At 35.6% G+C, this 14828-nt stretch overlaps 1 protein-coding gene and 1 pseudogene across 1 annotated transcript in view; one reads left to right on the plus strand and one right to left on the minus strand.

The window, feature by feature from the left end:
- Positions 1–14828, minus strand: part of TNFSF11 (TNF superfamily member 11) — a 36698-nt gene that overhangs the window by 19102 nt on the left and 2768 nt on the right. The window contains exon 2 of the mRNA XM_049778831.1: positions 9710–9877. Coding sequence (XP_049634788.1) covers positions 9710–9877 — 168 coding nt within the window. The remainder of the gene's footprint in view (positions 1–9709; positions 9878–14828) is intronic.
- On the plus strand, positions 7264–7375 carry LOC126016825 (uncharacterized; annotated as a pseudogene).

Raw genomic sequence — 14828 nt, forward strand, 5'->3', positions numbered from 1 at the left:
TAGTTCCTCTGACCCTCCAGTCTATAGTTGGCCCTCTGATATCCTTCATGGCCTCCAATTTTTATCTGTGCCCTCTTGGAATATCCTGAGGGCCTATAGAGAACTGTGGGGACCCCAATTGAAAAATACTACCCTAAAGCATTGGCTTCCACTTTGTTGACATAGGCTGTCTTTGTAGGACAAGCAAACTCCTGATAACAATATCTCAGTGGATCCTTTACCAACAGTCCTTCTCCAAGTGAGGACCTTAGTTTTGTTTACTTCTGAAATCTCAGTCCAATTCTATGCCACAGGATTAGATATTGCTCAAGGAGGCATATTTATCCTGCTTTCTATGCTCTTAAAACTACATATCTGGGGGCTAGAGAGATAGCATGGAGGTAGGGCATATGCCTTGCATGAAGAAGGATGGTGGTTCAAATCCCGGCATCCCATATGGTCTCCCGAGCCTGCCAGGAGTGATTTCTGAGCATAGAGCTAGGAGCAACGCTGAGTGCTGCAGGGTGTGACCCAAAAACCAAATAAATAAATATATAAATGAATAAATAAATAAATAAATAAAAACAAAAAACAAAAGCAAAACAACATATCTGAAATATCATTTCTCTGTAGTCCTCCTGGTATGAAAATCAGCCTACCTCTGACACACAAATTGATCATTCATTTATTGCAATTTCTCCTCCCTTTTGTCCATCCTGAGATTCAGTATATCTAAGAAATAGTCCATTGTTGGCTAAAAAACAATAGATGGCCTCAGTTTTGTAGAAAAAGTTCTGTAGATATTACTTCAAGTTTCTCATAAAGACATCTTTTATAAATGCTAGATATGATTGGGGTTGACTGAATTGCAGTTCCCAAAACTGTTACATCAAACTGAGATGAATTCCCATTGGAAAACCACTACATGACTAACAGCTTGAAATTGGAACATCAGTGGCCCCAAGCCCCAAGATTACTGTGGGTTTATAAAAAACTTTCTTGGGATACATTTACATATATAAATGAGACAATAAATACAGTGTAAACTGCTTCTTGCTTCTTGTTTTCAGAAGTCCGTGCTTTTGAGCAACTTATACTAGGAAGCTAACAAAACAAGTAGTTAATAAATACCCAAATAATTATGTTTTCATAAGCATTTAAGATTTATTTAAATTAATTGATTGCTTATGTAATTTAATTTTTTTAAATTAGCATAGGCTTTTTGTACTAGTTTACCTAGGAATTTAAGCATCATATACAATGAAAACAACCATTTAATATGATGAACTTTCTAGTTTTAAATTAATGAAAATAATTTAACTAAGTACAATTATAATAATAAATATTCATAATAATAAAGTAATTTAGTGCTCAAATTCACAAAACTTTTTAAGAGACAAGCAAGGTTTACTCAAAGATTACAAGTCTGTATCTTTAGACATCTTTCAAAGTTCCTCAAGTCAGGGCTGGAGCTATAGCACAGCAGTAGGGTGTTTGCCTTGCACGCGGCTGACCCAAGACTGAACTAGATTCGATCCCGGTGTCCCATATGATCCCCCGAGCCAGGAGCGATTTCTGAGCAAATAGCCAGGAATAACCCCTGAGCGTCACTAGGTGTGGCCCAAATTCCAAAAAAAAAAAAAAAAAAAAAGTTCCTCAAGTAAAAAAGGTCCACACATAAATCCAGTTTTAAATATCTTTTGCTCCTAAAACATAATAATCCTAGAGTAAATAACCTTTGAAGCATAAAATCTTACCATTTAAATTTTTCATAGACTTACATATTTCAAGAATTCATTCTTGCTCATATAGTGAGTCCACTTTCCTGTCTTAACAAGGTTTAATAAATATTAGAGTACTCATTGTCCCCTATACCTCATCATTTCCCCCTTCCAATCAGTTATAAGAAACACCCTCCTGCAAGCTTTGGTAGCAAATGTTCCTTTATCTAGAGGTGAATGACATTGCCCAGCTTCTGCTGCAGCAAGATGTGCACTAATGGTTAAGTTCCATTTAATAAGAGTTCAATAAAAGGGCTGATATCTCAATGCCAGAGTGATGCCCTAGCTTTTTCTTTCTTATCTTCTCCAACTGAAAATAAAAACAAATGGAGGACCAACTTGGGTTATATACAGAAGGTGTCTCCTGACAATTGAGAAGGTCTGGAAGACTCATCTCAGGATTACTATATGCAAGAGAAGTCACATCTTTTTTAGAATGAGTGATGAGCCTCTGTTGTAGCAGGTTAGACTATGCTAAATAACAGTGAATATTCACTGAGGATCAAAGCATATTTGCTAATCTTTGGATGTTCTAAGTATCAAGAAAATTATTTTACATTATAATTGTGACTCTCCTAATAAGTCCAGATATGTACTAAATTCCTAGGGAATTAAAATCAACAACAAAAAAGAACTTCACATAGAATTCATTGTTCAAAAATCATAGCATTGATCTTATCTGAGTTTACCATATTCCTGTAATTTTTATGGATTTAGGAGTGTATTGACACCAAGAAAATGCTTGGCTCAGGATAAACAAGATAAATTATTGGTAAGCATTATAATCATTGCTTTTTCATATTCTGGAGTAAAATTAGAGTTTTCTCAAATTAGTCCTTAACAAATGCCAAAGACCTATTTAGAGTTCATATGATAAGGTATTCTCTCTAGAATTTTCAAACTATAGAGATGCAAAAGAGGTAGGGCCACAGGACTGAAAGCATAAGGTTACATCCAAAAATATCTGTTGTACTGTTATTGACAGAGGAGCTACTATCTCATACTATATTATTAATAATTATCAATGATAACACTGACAAGACATATGGTAAATGAGTAGCATGCTTATCCATTCTAAATGACTTTATGAGTTGATTAGTGTCCCATATGTATTTTAAAATATTAGTTTGTAGAATGCAGTCATCACCAGTTGTTTATTTTTTCCTTGATTTGTGATATTAAATTGAGTGTCAAATGTTCAAACATGAGCCAAATTACTAAGTCTTTATCTTAATACATTCCATGATGTCTAACTTTTTCTAATTGTGCTAGTCTTTTTTGAAGGAACACATTTAAAGCCCCGAAGAATATAGTAATTTAAATTAAAAAAAAAAAAACACGGGCTGGAGAGATAGCATGGAGGTAAAGCGTTTGCCTTGCATGCAGAAGGATGGTGGTTCGAATCCCTGCATCCCATATGGTTCCCCGAGCCTGCCAGGAGCGATTTCTGAGTGTAGAGCCAGAAGTAACCCCTGAGCGCTGCCGAGTGTGACCCCAAAACCAAAATTAAATAAATTTTAAAAAATTTAAATAAATAAATAAATAAATAAATAAAATAAATGCTCATTGCTTGATTGATACATTTAAGAAACAGTTATCAAAAATGTAACTTTAAAAGCATTATTACAAAATCAATATACACTGCTAGATCATGCTCCCTTCTATACACCAAGGGGTATCTAAAATCTACTTTGGAGAGTAAATATTTGTGTAACTTAATATTGATCTTTTTCCTGTCTCTTTCAATACCTTTCAAATACCTTTGCCCATTCAGTTTTTAAAGGAATTTTCATAAACAAGCAGCCAAAGTTAAACAAAACCTGGTCTCTTTACAAATGGAGTCTGAGTGTTCAGAACATATTTCATGCATGAATAGATGAATTTCCAGCAGATTTGTCAGTAGATTGTGACCACAGGCCATTCCCTACTCAAAGAGCAGGCCCTCCTCAGGTCTGAGCTCACCACTCTTTCAGATGGCAGCTTCCGGAGGGACACCCTAAACTGGAAATAAGAGCTGGTCTATAAATTGAACACTCTATTTGTCTTAGTGTTTTCTTTATTGTCATAGACTGTTAAGATAGACTTTGTAAATTGTGGTTGGTAGAGTTGGATCACTAAGAGGGTTTCAGAGTTCTGTGCTAAAGGGAAAAAAGGCCAAGAAAACTTAGCCACAAACCCAAGAAAGGGGTAAAAACCAGCATTAGTTGTCTGACCAAAGACAGGCTGGGTAAACATCATATTTTGCACACAAATAATATGATATTGTGCTTATGTCTAGTTTTTGTTACCTTTGGATGGGTTGATCTCTCAATAATGATTACAGCCACACATGCAATTTTGTTTTACACTTTCACTCAATCTAAAATTAAGATATAAGACCACTTATGAATGCTTTATATATTTATCCTATTCTTAGCACTGGCAAGAGAAATGAAAAATCAGATTATTCTGGCAAGATGTTTAAGATGTGATATTAACGAATAATTCTCTTCAAAGGAGAAATATTTGGCAACTAGTTTATCTGGAATGGGTTAAAGAAAAGTAAAACTTTGGATATAGAAGTATTGGCAAAGTGTCTAACATAGTAAGCGATCAAAAATAAAAAGGTTGGCCGGGGGGAAAAATAAATAAAAAGGTTGATTCTAAAGGCAATGTACAAATAACATTCATTTCCTTCCTAAAGATCCTTTGTGTGTGAGGAGGGGGAGGTGGGGAGGTTCCGACCTTCATCAGGTCATCTGCCACTTCTGAACATAGATTGGTATATTGTTACAGTTCATAATCCTTTTAGAAAGACGAACTTTGGGGCTGGAGCAATTGCACAGCAGATAGGGAGTTCACCTTGAATGCAGTTGACTTGGGTTTGATACCCAGCATCCTATATGGTCCCCCTAGCCTGCCTGTTAGGAGTGATTTCTGAGCAGAGCCAGGAGAAACCCCTGAGCACTGCTGGGTGTGGCCCAAAAACAACAACAACAAAAAGACAACCTATGTGTATATGTAGTTTTATTACCTATTCACTTCTATAATGCAAGAAAACAAATGTGAAATTAAAGTTTTGCATTTGGAACATTTATGACAGCCCTTCATTAGCAGTAGTGCAAATCACAATTTTAAAAATGAAAAGAGAGAAAGATAAAGAGGAAAGTGAAGTAAAATGCCTGCCCCAGAAGCAGGTGGGAGAGGATAAGGGAAGAAGAGGGCATCTGGGAATATGAGAGGGAAACTTGACATTGTAGAGAAATGCTCTCTGGTAAAGGTTGTTTTACATTGTATGATTGTATATAAATCATAAACAACTTTATCTGTGGGCAAAAACCTGCAGTATGAACAACCTTGTAACCATGGTGTTTAAATTAGAAAAAAAAAGTTCTGCACTTATCTGTGGGTTATATCAGTCTATTAGTCAAATTTAGATTGTGTGTTAGATTAGGGCAGTTGACATTTTGTGTCTGTCCACAAAACTATGTCCCTGCAACTTGCAAGACACAGAACCCCTCATGATTAGTGTTACTTCTCAAAAGTTCAACAACAAAACTCCAGAAGGCTCCTTAAAATACTGCATATTCTATTTTATTGCTTATCAATTTCTTTAAGTTTCTGTTGGTTAATCAAATATTTTATCAGCCACTTGAAAAGCTCAAAAGGAGGGCCAGAGCGGTGGCATAAGCAGTAGGGCATTTGCCTTGCACATGCTAACCTAGGACAGACTGCAGTTCAATCCCCCGGCATCCCATATGGTCCCCCAAGCCAATAGTGATTTCTGAGCACAGAGCCAGGAGTAACCCCTAAGAGTCACTGGGTGTGGCCCCCAAAAAGCAAAAAAAGCAAACAAACAAACAAAAAAATGCTCAAAAGGAATGGAACATTGAACAGGCAAGTTCTGATGGAGCAGATGAAGACGAGAAGTTTCACTGAAAGAGAGCTAAGTCTTCTCTCCATCTGGGATTTGTTTTCACTTAGGATATGAACTTACTCTCACCTCTAAAAATCACCAAATTGTCTCAGCACCATTTTGAATCATTTAAACTATATTCACTTACCAAAACTTATTTTACATTATATTCAATCATATATATATACATACAGAGACTGAGGAAAGGCATATGCCATCATGTGTAAGGCCCTGAGTTCAATCCCAGGAACTACAATGCTCTGACCCAGAAGCACTGACCTATCAAGAGTGTACATTTCTAGGGCAGCTCTGCCTATATCCACCCCAAGCATCACTGCAGGTGGCCCAGATTTATTTTTTAAAAAGTAAATTTAATACACACATACATAGGTCTACACTAAAATGTTCTCTTTTGTGGATTTGTGTCCTAGCCTTTGCTCAAGTAATGATTTTGTTTAGTGGGCCAGAAAGATATTACAGAGGTAAAGGCAATGGCTGGAAGACTGCTGACCTGGATTCAGTTCATGGCACCACATATATCCCTTGAGCCCTGCTAGGAGCGATCCCTGAACACAGAGACAGGAGTAAGCTCTATGTACCACTGTGGATGGCACAAAACCCAAAATAAGACTAAAACAAACAAACAAAAAGCCAACACACAATAGCTGTAGAGATTTCTAGTTTTCTAGTTTATTTCTGTAAGTCTTGTGCATTCATTGTTAAATTTAATTTTAGAATTTTAAAATCTTTTATGAAAGGATTCTTTCACTCATAGTTTTAACACTTGAGATTTTCTTTTGTTTTTGGTTTTTATTGTTCTTTTTGGTTTAGGTTTGGGGTTCAGCAGTGCTCAAAGCTCATTTCTTGTTCAGTGTTCAGGGATTATTTCTGGAAAGGTCTAGGGAACCAAATTTGGCACCAACAAGTAAGCCTGGATCAGCCTCATGCAAGGAAAAGACTTTAACCTTTGTTTTATCTAGAATCATAATATTTACATTTTTATAAATGGGTCATCTAGGGATTATTAGTATTTATAATTTTTTGCTTATATCTCATGACTTTCTTTTAAATCGTATTATCTGTCCTTCTAATATGTGTTTATTATTATTTTATCAGTTTATGTAATTGCATTATCTAGTACAGTCAAACAACATTAAATAATATGAGGTCAATGAGTATATTTGTGTTCCTGACCTTAAGAGAAATGCTACTACTTTTGGATTAGATATGTCTTTAAGTTTGAGCTATTTAGACAACTTTAAGAATCTGATTCTATTTTCTAAAGAATTTTCAGCAGGAATAAATGTAAACTTTTTGATAATTTCTCAGTATCTGAGACAGTTTTCTTCTTTCACCTATTAAGATAAAAATTAAAAATTCATTAAAAATCCTAATAGTGTCGGGGGCAGAGAGGTGGCACTAGAGGTAAGGTTTCTGCCTTGCAAGCGTTAGTGTAGCACGGACGGCGGTTCGATCCCCCGGCGTCCCATATGGTCCCCCCAAGCCAGGAGCAATTTCTGAGCTCATAGCCAGGAGTAACACCTGAGCGTCAAACAGGTGTGGCCCCAAAAACAAAAAACAAACAAACAAACAAAAAATCCTAATAGTGTCTACGGCCATACCACCCTGAACGCGCCCAATCTCGTCTGATCTCGGAAGCTAAGCAGGGTCGGGCCTGCTTGTATGGGAGACCACCTGAGAATATTGGGTGCTGCAGGCTTAAAAAAATGCTAATAGTATCTATTTTTATATTATTTATTTTCCTTTTTTAGATAATTTTTAAAATAATTTCTTTATTTAAGCACTAAGTTACAAACATGTTCATAGTTGTGTTTCAGCCATAAAATGCTCACACACCCCCTTCACCCGTGCAACATTCTTGACTAAACTTACATGTTTATTTACTAGAAGAAATTTGAAGGGTAATTTCAGAGCCAAGACACCAGTAAAATTAAAAGTTATCTTTTGTGGGGCTGGAGAGATAGCATGGAGGTAAGGCATTTGCCTTGTATGCAGAAGGACAGTGGTTCAAATCCCGGCATCCCATATGGTCCCCCGAGCCTGCCAGGAGCGATTTCTGAGCACAGAGCCAGCAGTAACCCCTGAGCACTGTTGGGTGTGACCCCAAAACAAAACAAAACAAAAAATTAACTTTTGTAATCACAGTGTTTAAATTAAAGGAAAAAATTAACTTCTTCATTTAAAAAAAACCCACAGTGTGATTGATATACATAGATAAATAGAAATTTATTTAGTAAGAATTATTTTTCCAACTAGAATTAATTTAATGAAGCAAATATTTGATTTTAAACTAATTAATAACCCTTAATGGATAAAGTAGTTTTTAATAGACACCTCTTCAGTATTTAGGATATAAAGTAAAAAGCACCTTAGTGAAAATAAAATATAAAACAAAATAACAAAAATCAATAGCAAACAAAATTGTTATTGCTGTAGCTTTGAAATTATAAGACTTATTAAGACACCAATTTTAAAGCCATTTTGAGTATCTACTGCATAAAACTAAATACCTATGAACTAAATATAAAATAAAGGTACTATTTATAAGAAAAATTCCTTTGTTAAATATATTAGAATAAAATGTACTTCATTGATATCATGATGGACTTTTTTTACATTTTAGTATACCTGAAATTAAAATACAATAGAATTTGATTGTCATCCTTGATTTTTTTAGCCAGCATTTTTTTGTGTGTGAGATTTATGAAATTATAATGAAAGCTGAAATTAGTGATAGCTAAGATTTAATAAAATACATTAAATTTCAACTAAAGAAAGATTACTTCAATTTTCTGCCTTTATCTCTAACATATATGCTCTTTTTAAAATAATTGCTTTTTTCTTTTATAAATTTTTATTTAAACACCATAATTACAAGCATGATTGTAGTTGAGATTCAGTCTTAAACAGAATACCCCTTCACCAGTACAACTGCTATGATGACTTGTAAATTTTCTTCCAATAAGCTAAATTATAATTGGATTTTGATTTAAAAATTTGAGAACTTTAAGTTTTACTCTAAAATCAACAGAGATAGACTAGGGAGTTGTAGAGAGTGGAAAACGTGGATAGATGTAAGTATCCAAGCAGATGTATACACAAATGTGTAGTGAACACAGATGTGTGTGTAAAATGTGCAGTGCATACAGCAGTATACCCACCAGGTAACTATTGGATTTCTACCCAATTTTGGGAGGAGTCATTAAGCAAAATAATTCTAAGGCTGCAGAATTCCCAAGTGACTTATCCAGGACGGCAATACAGGTTGTGTCATTAATGTTTCTCAATGAAAGTGTTGGTGGAAGATATAATTTGTCCCCTTCTCACTTTGCTCTCCCAGAATATGAGAAAACTCCCATTTCCTCATCTCAATCTGCATCTCATTTCATGTTCTACCCCTTACCTCCTCACCACTGAACAATAGAATAGTTAAAATTTCTCTAAACAGAATTCTAGATCAACTAATGTGGAATGGGGGGATACTCCATTACAAAACTAAGTTATATAAAAGAAATATTTACTGGAGAGTGCTGGGAGTCCAGAGAATAATTTCTAGGTCAGGGAATTCAAAGAAGCAAAGTGACCATTGACTATAAGAAACCATTATTGTTCTCTTTCCTAATATAAATTTAAGTCCTTTAGAAAAAGGAAGGAGGGGCTGGGAGACAGTAAAAGGGTTAAGGTTATTGCTTTGCATGCTTCTGACCTTAGTTCAACCTCCAGCACCACCCTGGTGCTACAATATAATCTCCAGAGCACTGGTAGCAGTGAGACATAAAGAAAATAAAATATAAGGAAATGAAAGAAAAATAGAGTGAGTGCTAAGATTAAAACAGAGGAAAAAAAAAAGATTTTTGTGTGCTGCTGTTTACTATGATCAACTACTACCAACTTCAAAATAATTCTACTAGACCCTTTGGAAAATTCTTATTCTTTTACAAATTAATACAATAAAAAAAGAGACAAAGCACTTGGCCAGTTTTAATTTTTAGTATTAGAAGCGTCAGCAGGCAATTTCAAAATGCACACTCACCATTTGCGCAGCTGCTTTAAAGGCCTGCATAATTCTCTTACAGTAATCAGGTATTAATTTCGTGTCTTGGCTCTCCAGACTTGAATCTTGCAAATCTCTGTTTTCGTGGAGTTTGAAAATTCTATTGATGCAGTGAGTATCATCTTCTGATATTCTATTAGGATCCATCTAAGAGAGAAAAAAAAAGTAAGGATATCAGAGTGGTTACCATAAGTAATTCTATTTCAGAATTAGGATTTTAAAAGTCATTATGTGAATAGATAGATAGTACAGAGGTTATGATGCTTGCCTTGTACCCAGCTGACTACAGTTCAAATCCTAGCAGCACATGCAGTCTCCCAAACATCAAAATAAATAAATTAAACTTTAAAAATATAAAAAAACATCATTCTGAGGACAGGAGCAATAGCGCAGCGGTAGGGGGTTTGCCTTGCATGGGGCTGACCTAGGATGAACCTCAGTTTGATCCCTGCTTTCCATAAGGTCCCCCCAAGTCAGGAACAATTTCTGAGCACATAGCCAGGAGTAACCCCTGAGCATCAACTGGTGTGCCCCCAAAAGTCATTCTGGTATGATTTTTTGTACTCAAGTATTAACAAAAACTTGACAACAATTTTCTTAAAGTTTCCTTCAAGAGAACATTATTTCTAGTTCATTTTTATATGTAGCTGACTATTATCCATGATACACATAGACACATTTAGTTGAGCAGGAAATTATCAAAATCATCTGGAGATAAGAATAAAAGTAGGAAGAGAGTATCAAGGAAATAACATGTGGACACATGATTCTGTAGAAATAAATTTTCTCTTTAAGTCATCTGCAGCAAGCTACATGGGATTCTGAAACCTCCTGGGCCAACTATAAGTCTAAAAATGTACCTACATAAGTAAAATAAACCAACATCACTTGTAGCCATCATGTTACCCTGTGTGACAAGTCTTTTCCCTTAATCTTTTCCCTTAATTAAATTTTAATTAGCTGAAAAAAGGATGGAGAATTTTTTTTCCTGGTCCTAAAGAAAACAAAAAGCCAAAATCGACACTTCCCTTTTCAAAGGCTGGCTCACCTGTGTTTTTCAGCATCACTGACCATGTGTGATGTTTGCAGTCCCATTAGAATGAGGGGTCCTGCATGAGCATGCTTTATGTAAACAAAGCAGGGAAAGGGGAGATGCAAAGACATAAGTAAGCAACTGTCCCACCCTATATATTCCCACTGTGTTTATACTCTGGTTGCAAATGGTAAGAGAACCAATATTTCTTAAAGTTCAACTCTTTTCTTTAAATTACCTACTTTTTGCTGGGACTTATAAGTCTTTCAGTATTGTCAGATATGCCCAGTAAAGATATCAGTTATTTAAAAAAAATAGTTTAGCACCTTCTTTCAAATATCCAAAGTAGGGGCCCGAGCAGTGGCACTAGAGGTAAGGCATCTATCTGCCTTGTAAGCGCAAGCCTAGGACAGACTGTGGTCTGATCCCCTCCCCCCCCCATGTCCCATATGGTCCTCCCAACCCAGGAGTGATTTCTGAGTGCAAAGCCAGGAGTAACCCCTGAGCATCAATGAGTGTGGCCCCAAAACAAACAAATAAAAATCCAAAGTAGGATGCCAGAAAGTAACACACTGAGTAAAGCACTTGCCTTGTACACAGCCAACAGAGTTTGGATCTCCAGCATCACATATGGTCATTTGAGCACCACTGGAAGTAATTCCTGACTGCACAACCATGAATAGCCCTGAGCACTACTGGGGTAGCACAAACATGACCACCCTGACAACAATCTAAAATATATGCATTTGCTTTCTACTAGGTACGCACTACTAGATTAATAGGAAATTGAGGGGAAAAAATCACAAAAATAAAGTTCAATTAATACAATCTCCCAAGCTCCCTGGTTTAATTATATTTTAAAAAATATTTAGAATGATGCACTGGTTTATTAAACTGGACAGTATTCTACATCTAAACTTCTCCAAATGAAATGACAGCCTTTCGATAAATATGTACACATTGATATGAATCTTATAATTCAAGTCTTACAAATAGAAGGATTAACTAGGATAATAAATGATATATAAATTATGAAGCAAACTATTTGCAACTTGTGTTTTTCACACTTTCTTTAGCATAATTATTATGAACCAGAATATGTGAGTTTTTAACATATGAAAAGCTTTTAATCGCATATTTTTTTTAAAAAAAATTTCTCATGCCAATAACTATCCCACACAACCAGAAAATCTGGGCAACTTATATGAAGGGTCATTGGGTTCAGACCTCAAAAGAAAAGAACCCAGCAAAGACCACAGCTGGCTCACCACCAAAAAACTGCCAAGCTAAAGAACAATGTGGTGTTCATTGGGAAATGCCTGGGAGACCCTAAAATTGGCTAAGCACTAGTCCTGCTGATCAGCTAAGCTGACAAGCTAAGCATCATCCATCAGAAGCAGACGTTCCCACAATTCAACTCCTGAAAGTCTTGTCCAAGTCCCTGTAAATATTGTGCTCAGAAACCTGATTGCAGGCCCAGTGTGGCATCTACACACAAGGATCACCTAAAATCTACATGCTAACCAGATGCCAGGTGACTCTGCAATGCATTTGCCTTTGAGAAGGGATGCATGGAATTATTATTAACTGTATTGTAAATCACAACAATTTAATAAGAAAAGAAAGGGGAAAATACAATGTCAAATAATAGACTTTCAACTATTAAAATGGCTTCAAATCTCCTTAGAAGCAAATTTTATGTTCTACATAAGTCACACCTATTAGTACAAAAGCACCTCAACAAGGGCAAGAGAGACAGAATGAGGGCATATGTCTTACATACAGTTAATTCTGGTTGATTGATACCAGGAACTATCTGTTCTCCAGAGCATCAACTAGTAGAATCCTGGAGATCCCAGAAGGATTAGCCTTTAATTCCTGTAATCCCCTTCACCAAAATGCTGAATGTCATTGCACCTTCAGAACCTTGCATTAAACTGTCCACCTAAATAGCCAAAAATCACTGGGTGGGGTGGACTCCTTAGCACCACTTGGGAGCCACTAACAAATAATCAATAAACAACAAAATGGTTAATAACATTTCATGTTTTGATGCAAAGAAATAAATTGCAGACATTTTGTCTCCCCTTCTCTTTAAAAAATGACCAGACTCCAGGCTCTGCATCCAATCCCACAGCTAATTTAATCAACTCCCCTAAGGAAAAGGGATCAAACTGACTCTCCAACTACCATTAAGAAGCCTGGTTTTGGAAAGCTACATTAGAGCTAAAAGATATATAAAGTTTCCCAAGTGTTGTCTGAAAGGGAATCACATAGCATAGCATTATCCATAAAGATATGTTGCAAGGACTTAAGGGTGAGTGAAAGGTTAAAATTTTTCTTTAACCCTGCAACTGTTTTTTTGTTTGTTTGTTTGTTTTCATATTCTTATGGTCTCCTTCCCTGCAAATGGAGACTAGAAGAAAGGGTAGGAGTAACGATTCTGAGAGCAGAGCCATGTACATGTGGGCCCTTGCTTTAGAGTCTCCATCCTGAAGAGGCTGGATTCAGGCAGAGAGGCTAGAGCATTTCTTGCAGACCTAAAGACCAAAGGGTCCCTTGGCACACAGCAGTCCATAGAGAATTGGTCTGCTTGAAAAATGTTATCTCAACACATTTTAGTTCATCTGCATTAATAATTAGAGAATCTGCATCCTAGAAATTAGAAATAATCATATTTCCAGTGTTGCAAATGATCTACAAAGCTTTTCATTGTGGTGAACTTGCCAGTTACTGGGCTAGATGCTCTCAATAGAGAAGTGAGCAAAACAGACTGAACTTGCACAAAGAAATGCATCCTCAAACCACAGTAAATTGAGTACAAATGAAATTGAGTACCTTGAAAAGTTTGAAACATCAAATAAAACTTGAATATCTGATTCAAAATGGACTTTTGAAGGCATTTATCAGATAATGTAATTTATAGAAATAAACACTTCTCTTTTTAAACTTCCTTGTAACTTAATCATTTCTGGGTGAAAAAAGGATGCTTGACATTTGTATTACTTTGTTATCTGATGGATTTGTGTTTGTTTGTTTGTTTTATTTTAGTTTTGTTTCTGTTTTGTTGCCTTTTTTTTTTCTTCAAACAGCATACCTCAAATCAGATTTTCAGTAGTAACTGCTGTTCCCCTGGGTAACTGGGCGTGTGTGTGTGTGTGTGTGTGTGTGTGTGTGTGTGTGTGTGTGTGTGTGTGTGTGTGTGTGTGTGGTGTGTATTTTGAGGGGGTGGAAAGTGAGTTTGAAGGGAAACAAAACCTGTGTTTTCTAAAAAAGCTTATCTTATAGCTAAACTCTAAACTTTGAAAATGGTTATAGAAATCTTAAAGAAAAATGAAAGCACACAAATTTTACAAGCAACTTTTTAAGAGTCCCCTCACCAATTCTTTGTAAACCAAAGTATGAATACTATGTGGTAAATATATAGCAAAAGCCACATGCTATTTTTTCTTTGGCAAGGTTGGTGGGGAAAAAGCCAGTCTACACTGGACCTAGTGCCACTGAGTGTGTTTTTAAATCTAGTCATAGGCAATCTGCAAACTTTCAAGAGTAAATTCATTTATTTAGCTATTCAGAAATGAGAAAGGGAAAACTGACATTGAAATTTTTACATTATTCTGGTATTCTCCTAAGTTATTTAAACTAAAATTAAACTTTTCTTTGAGATTTTACATAGTTACCCCACTTTCTTCCTTTAAACAAAAACAATGAAACTGTCTGCTTTTTCTCATTTTTACTGTAAACTGAAAATGTGTTATCTGATACTAGATGATTTCATTCTAATTCAAATGTATTCCAAAACCCCAATTAGTTTACCAAGAACTTCAGTAAAAAAAAAAAAACCCTTTGATTTGGGGTTCAAGTCAAATGGTGATAACATAAGTGAATATGTTAAATCAGTAATAGTAATGTAAATAGTAAATAGTAAAACTTTATTCACTTAATCAAAATTTGGAATGGTGTCTAATCACTTAGTCAAAACAAGATTTTAGCATAAATAAAAGTGAAAAAATGTTGGAGTGAACCCCTAACTACTCATTCAGTACCAGCTACCAAATTATACTA

The sequence above is a fragment of the Suncus etruscus genome, chromosome 8 (genome assembly GCF_024139225.1).
Source record: "Suncus etruscus isolate mSunEtr1 chromosome 8, mSunEtr1.pri.cur, whole genome shotgun sequence".
NCBI classification, from domain to species: Eukaryota; Metazoa; Chordata; class Mammalia; order Eulipotyphla; family Soricidae; genus Suncus; species Suncus etruscus.